Genomic DNA, 6,737 nt, shown 5'->3' on the forward strand with positions numbered 1-6,737 from the left:
GTGCAGTCAGCCTGCAGTTTCTGTTCGCAGGTGTCAAATGTCAGTGGACTGCATGCTACACAGATGCAAAGCAGTGATCAGAAATAATGGTTACACAACTAAATATTAGTTCAGAGCTTAAAGGAAAAGCTAAATGCTCATTTCATTTTCAGGTCGCACTGGAAATATTCCAGTTTGTACATGAAAATGTAGACACGGCTATTATTTTGAACAACCTAAGATTCTTAAATGACAGTTTAAAAAAAAGAAACTTGTTCATGTTTTCATTTGAGATTGAATGTGCACGGCTCCCCGTGCCTTTTTGTACATGGAATAAATAACAATTTATAATCTTCTGCTGTAAACACACTGCTTTACTTCTCACCTCTGCAAGGATGACGTTTACATTTTCTCTCGTCTTCAGTTGATCTTTTATTACTATATGACCAGGAGCTGCTGGATGTCATGTTTGTCTTTGTCTTCTTTACATTAAAGTCGGTTTGGCTCGACTGCACTGACAGACCAGGAACTATCACACTGGAAGGTAAACACTCACCTTCTTCAGAAGCAAGAGGAACCAATGCAAACGATGGTGTTTCTGACTAAATCAGGTCACGCTGGTGCTCAGTGCCAGCACAGAACAGTCGTTTAACTCCTCCTACCCCGAGCGGGCGCCCACGGGGAAAACAACATATCAGACACACCTGCTCTCCTTCATTCTACTTGATGCTGTTTCTTCATAGAAAAGCAAAAAGAAAAAGAAGTATCTGTTCAGAGGGTAGCATGTAGCATCATAGCTAATACACCAGCAGTGATCTACTGTGGGAGGCAGCACAGATGTGACCTCTGACCCGTCTCCTAACATCAGCAACAAGTAAATATTTATTCAGTCTATGAAAAACAGTCATTAACAGCATATCCCATCTTGCTCCAACATTGTCCTCAGCAGGTATTCACTGATATTATGAGTTTAATCGACACTAGCACAAGCTAAACAAGAGTTTCAGGAAAACATCAAACAGTGGAAAAAAACTAAATGATGGAAAAACGTGTCAACTTGAAAGATTTATTTAGGGAAGATCACAGCTCCCTCTGCTCCACACACATCGCAGGATTTTGTCCATTCTCCAATGAAAGTGCAGCAGACACGTCGGCGCTGTGATCCAAACGTGCTGGTCCTGACATGCATGCAGCACATCCAGCTGTTGCTTTTTACAGGGACCAAAACTGAGTAAACAAATAGATTTGTTATAAGAATAACAGATTAATTAAAAAATGAAGCAGTAATGAAATATTGGCAGAATGATCATTTGGCGACTGCAGTAAAGATTTCCCACCAGCATGAGTGAGCTGAGGCTAAACAGGCCCAGCAGTAACTGTGGAGACGTGCAAGGCAGCAGAGGCCCAAAAAGCTGTCACGTGTTACATTTCATGCTCTTATTCCCAGATGCTGACATTCAGATACTGACTAGCTGTTTAATTAGCATGTTTAGAATCTCTTTGGGCCTCATCTGTATGTTCATACATGTGAGTGGCAGCTTAGCCCTGTGTGGCCTCTTTACTGACAACATCCCCTAAAAACTCCAGCAGCTTAATCAGAGCAACGTGTGCCTGGAAGAGTGTGCAGCAGTCAGACTAATGTTAGCTCATACAGTCTGTGACGCACGCACACACACACACACACACGCACGCACGCACACGCACGCACGCACGCACGCACGCGCACGCACGCACGCACGCGCACGCACGCACACGCACGCACGCACGCACACGCACGCACGCACGCACACACGCACACACTCTATAGAGGCAGGTGAAGGGAGTAATGTGAACATGTCCAGCGACGTACAGGTTTGCCCACCCTGCCGATGACGGGCAGTTTGTGTGCATAGGTACGTGGTGGAACAGCAGAAACAGGCGGAGTTGTTGCAAACATTGTCTGGAAAGGGCGGCGGCCTTGACAACGCTGGCCCATTTGCCGCCCACCAATAAGAAAGGAAAACGCAGGAGGTGTGGTCTGAGGTGAGGTGAAGCGAGCTTTGGGGAACACTTCACGAGACAGACCAGCTGAACGTTGGCGTGAACATGATGAGGAGGATTTGGAGCGCTGCATAGACGAGGCACGAGGCACAGCCCTGGGTAGACACACAAAAATAAATCAGCACAAACACACACACAGACACACAAAGACAGATAGGTGCTCTTCTGGTTGCTTTACCTAACTGACCCTGTGCCTGAAAGACTCGGCGGAGGTGGATCGGTGCGCGGACTCCCGTCCTGCCTGGGGCTGATGTTGAGGTTGGCGGTGAGCTGTGGCATCTTCCGGGTGGTGTCGAGGTTGGAGGCGGGGCCGGGAGGTTCCTTCCTGGAGTCACTAAGCTGAGATGGAGCGCAGGGCGAGTGGGTGCCAAATCCTGGTCCTGTGCTAAAGCGGACAGCCAGGCTGTCGCCGAAGAAGGAGTAAAGCTCACAGTACATGGCGGGGAGAGGGACGGGGGTCCACTCCTCCCAGTGACAGCCGGCCCCACCCACCTGGAGGTGGCTGGCAATTCCAAGGGCAGCTTCTGACAGAGGCTCTGGAGGTGGGCTGAGTCCCGGAGAGTTCACCCTGTAGCTCGCAGCTCCCACCAACAGAACCCGGATGAGCACCGGAGTGTCCCTCTGCTGACTGCGACAGAGACAGCGCCTTCATCTTTAGCAGGCGCTCCACTGCCACCTGCAGGACAATGAGAGGAAGTGGCGACTTAGGTGGGACAAGATGAACTCAAATTATGATTTAATTTGTTTTTAATCACAAGCATCATTAGGCATGATGTCAAGCTTGAGCTCATCCTTTTAGTTATCCTCAGCACAAATTTGGGGCTCAACATCTTCATTAAATCAGCATTAACCACACACTGCTTTGAAGTTCTTGAAGCATATAGAACAATCCCTGATCCAGGGCCAGTTAACCTGACCTGCATGTGTGTGGACTGTGGGAGGAAGCTGTAACTCAGTTACAGAGGAAACTGCACGCACAACGAGCCAAGCTGAGGTTTAAACCAGGAAGCTTCCTGCTGTGAGGCAACATTGCTAACCACTCAATTTATATTTGACAAGAATTCGTTATTTTATGGCTCCCAGAACTAAGTTTGTATATTGTCACAAGCCGTTTTATTAGGTACACCTTGCTAGTACCAGGTCGGCCCCACTTTTGCCTTAATTCTCCATAACAGATTCAAAAAGCTGCTGGAGATGCAGCACATGCGGCAACTGCAGCTCACAGCAACATCAGAACGAGCACAAAGAGGAACAGCTGGAGCAGATGTGGAAGTTGACTCCAGTGGACCTTCAGACCAACCAATCAAGCTTAACCTCATTCTGTTTTTAAAGTAATTTTCTACACTTAAATACTTCATTAAGTTGACGAATGACAGTCTATCAGTGTCTGAAATCACCCAAAGCAGCAGCAGTACTGACCAGGATGGCTCCGTAGACCTTGTGTCCGTCAGCTTTCACCTGGGCGTTGGACACAGAGTAATCATCTAACACAGCCTGGAGGTTGGCCCAGTACGCAGGAAGGTGTGGAAAGAGGACGCGCTCGACAGCCTGCCAGCAGAAACAGGTGAACACAGAGAGAGGAGCATTCAGGACACAGGAGGGTAGCAGTGGAGCACTCAACAGCAATAAAAACAGTAATGACATGCAGGTTTGCAAATATTTCACAGCTAAATAATCAAGATGTGAGATTTTTTCATTTAGAGAATGATTTGTTTGAAAATATCGACTGAACATGGGCCCAATCTAATCTATAACTGTCAAATATTTACTAATGTAGAAGCTGTGGCCATACCTTCCATCCCAAAGCATGAAGGCCCACAACAGCTCCATAGTGGGAGCACAGTGGTCTCACTGGGTCAGACAGAACCTTCTGGAGCGAAAGCACGATCTGGTGGTAGAGACCACTTACCAGATCACCATGAGTCCTGCAGAAGAAACACCAGAAAGAAGAGCGACTGTTGGATTTCCATTTTTAACGCAAACGCCGAGTGAATGTTAATGTTGCCCTTAGCAACAGCCTGCTAACATTAGTCAGACTGGTAACATTGTAGCAACACAGGTTCTTTGTCAAATAATGCTCCATATTTACTGTAAAACAGGCTAACGCTACAGTAGTTTTGAATTCTCAACACTGATGTTAAATCCTGACTGGCTAATAGTCCAAGCTTGCCTAAGCATCCACGGAAAATCTGCTCACCAAAAGATGTGGCTGAGGAGCAGGGCAGCGTAGTCCCTGAGAGTCCAGTGGTCGTTGAGTGGGTTGATGGAGGCTGCCAGTGGCTCTAGGATGCAGTACATGACACTGGAGACCAGGCTGCGTACATACGAGCCCAGGTACAGGTAGGGATTCTGGACCAGGCTCTTCACCATGTGCATTAGTCTGTTAAGCTGCTCCAGGTCGTGGCTTACCGACTTTACCTGGAAGACAAACCGAATCCATGATCAGCTGAAACACTGGTCAGCAGGTTCAGGAAATCTACATCCTAACTGACGACATAATCAGAACCTTCGACGCCACTCAAGCCGAGGTCACGTAGGTTACCGTGTAGAGTTAAAAGCGCTTCCAGTTATGAGATAGGTCTGATTCATGTGTCATGCTACGATATTTTCTCTTACTAAACACACCAAGCATTCCTAACAAAACTGGTGATGAGAATCATAAATGCTGATTTGTGTAACCCTAAAACTTACTCCACTGATGACATAAACAAAGTACGGAAGCAGGGCTGCAATCTTGGAGTTAGACTGGAGGTCCAGCAGAGCCACCTGAAACACACACGAGCGTCGTTTAGCCTGTTCACAACAAAAAGTCTGCTCTGTCTGTAGCAGCTCACCTTCATGAGATGCGGGTCCTCTCCTAAGATGGCCCTTGTGATCTGCTGGTAGTACTTCAGTAAGTCATCTGACAGAGACTGTACTGCTGTAGGAACTGGGACAGTTTAACACAGACAAGCACTGAGATTTTCTAACAGGATAACAATGATGCTCTCAGTGAAAGGTGGAGCTCAGTTTTTAGAGTATTAGCTACTTTATTCTATCTACAGGTCCAAGTACAACAACTGTGGGTTAGGTTATGCCTGCTGTGTGTCTCACCTGTACCCTGAGGCTCCAGGTTACCTTTACCATCCAGGTATGACACATTGACTGCAGGCAAACATGAAACATCATTAGTAAACTCATCACGTGAATATGGATATGACAGAGCATACAGGATGAACCTGCGTGTGGAACGTAGCAGCGTAGCGTACCTCGCACCATGGTCTCAGCACAGCCTTTGGGGATGTTGGTAGCCAGCGCCAGCTCGACCAGATTGACGTCCCGATCCTCAACAAAGAAGAGCTCGCCTTCTTTCACTGAACGGAAAGGCAGCGCATCCTGGGCTCCATAGCCGCAGATGGCCTGGTAAAGAACAGAGACAGAAACATGAAGGAGTTCCCGTCACATCAGACCTGAGGGAGATCGGATATGGAAATTACAAGCTACCTCCACGTTGCTCCAGCGCAGAGCTCTGTTGAAGTCCTCCACCGTCAGCTTCCTCCTCTTGGCATGTCTCATAAACTGAGAGCTGCTCTGTTGGGGACAGCAAAACATTACCACGTACACCTAACACGAACTTCTCCCAAAGTCAGAACATTATCTATGCATCCAGGCATCACTGACCTGCGTGGCCTCCCTGAGTCGGTAACACACGTCCTCGGCCAGCAGAGCCGCCACATCGTCACCGAGCTCCACACCTGCGCCCTCCGCCAATCAGTCTGACAGACTCCCGGGAAACCTCGGCGAACCGGCGCTCCTCCCGGTCCGCCATGTTCACCGAAATCACTCAAACTAGCAAGAAAGATCACGTTACGTTCAAGCCTTCCCCGCATCTCACAGCAAAACATCGCGTTTGGCGGTAAAGCTTTACGGAACTTCATGCGTCCTCGGGTACACACTACAGGGTTAGCTAAAACATACGTGTGTGCTTCCCAAACGTTTTCTCGTCTATAAACGTCTTCACTGTGGACCGTCACGTATTGGGGACCTTTTTCAGCTGTGGCCCGTGGTTTCTCCGAACCACCGCACTCATTCAGCATGCTAACAAAGTGAACCCTGGTTTTATTCAGTTAGCTGGAAGAAACCACCGCACTTTAAAAGAAACCACGATAACAAACCTATTACACTACAGTAACGAATGAAATGACCGTTGTGTCTTTATAAAACTGTCGCATCAAATACAGCTAAATAACAGCTACAGTTAGCTAAAATACATGATGCTAAAAGCTAGCATCAGAAGGAGGACAGAACAACACCAGGCCTTCCCAGTATCAGGCAACGTTAGACTTACCTTCTAAACTGGAACAAAGGGGGACTGGAGGTCTTTAGCGCCTGAAATAAAAGTTCACACCAGGGTAGCTGTCCGATACACTAGCCAGCTCCATAACGTCGAGTTAGCAAATCATGACCAAGACATCCGCTGTACCCTTCAAAATAAGGCAGCGAGGTCCAGGTTTACTGTCTCACAATATCGTCCTGACGAAACACCTAGAGGTGCAATTTAACTAAAGCCTAAAGAGATTTTAGTCTATGCCTTACAGCCTCGAGCTACCTTTAACCTCCCAGGGTCTACCTTGTTGACGCCTCCTGTAGCAGGAGGTTAAGGCCAGTGATTGGTTGCCGAGTATCAGTAGAGGGATTGGTTGGTGAAGGTCGTGTCTCTTAAAATACTTTTTAGACGT

The 6,737-nt window shown here is 47.6% G+C and overlaps 1 protein-coding gene across 1 annotated transcript; it reads right to left on the reverse strand.

The window, feature by feature from the left end:
* Positions 1-1,743: 1,743 nt before the first annotated feature.
* Positions 1,744-5,973, reverse strand: LOC120737814 (TAF6-like RNA polymerase II p300/CBP-associated factor-associated factor 65 kDa subunit 6L). Its single transcript, XM_040038677.1, is given in 13 exon segments — positions 1,744-2,114; positions 2,198-2,607; positions 2,609-2,695; positions 3,439-3,567; positions 3,812-3,944; positions 4,217-4,437; positions 4,711-4,785; positions 4,854-4,948; positions 5,113-5,163; positions 5,268-5,418; positions 5,503-5,589; positions 5,680-5,769; positions 5,771-5,973. Coding segments are annotated over 13 exon segments (1,920 nt in total). The 5' UTR covers positions 5,828-5,973; the 3' UTR covers positions 1,744-1,780.
* Positions 5,974-6,737: the final 764 nt, after the last annotated feature.

The sequence above is a fragment of the Simochromis diagramma genome, unplaced genomic scaffold, assembly GCF_900408965.1.
Source record: "Simochromis diagramma unplaced genomic scaffold, fSimDia1.1 OVJJ01000336.1, whole genome shotgun sequence".
Classification (NCBI taxonomy): Eukaryota; Metazoa; Chordata; class Actinopteri; order Cichliformes; family Cichlidae; genus Simochromis; species Simochromis diagramma.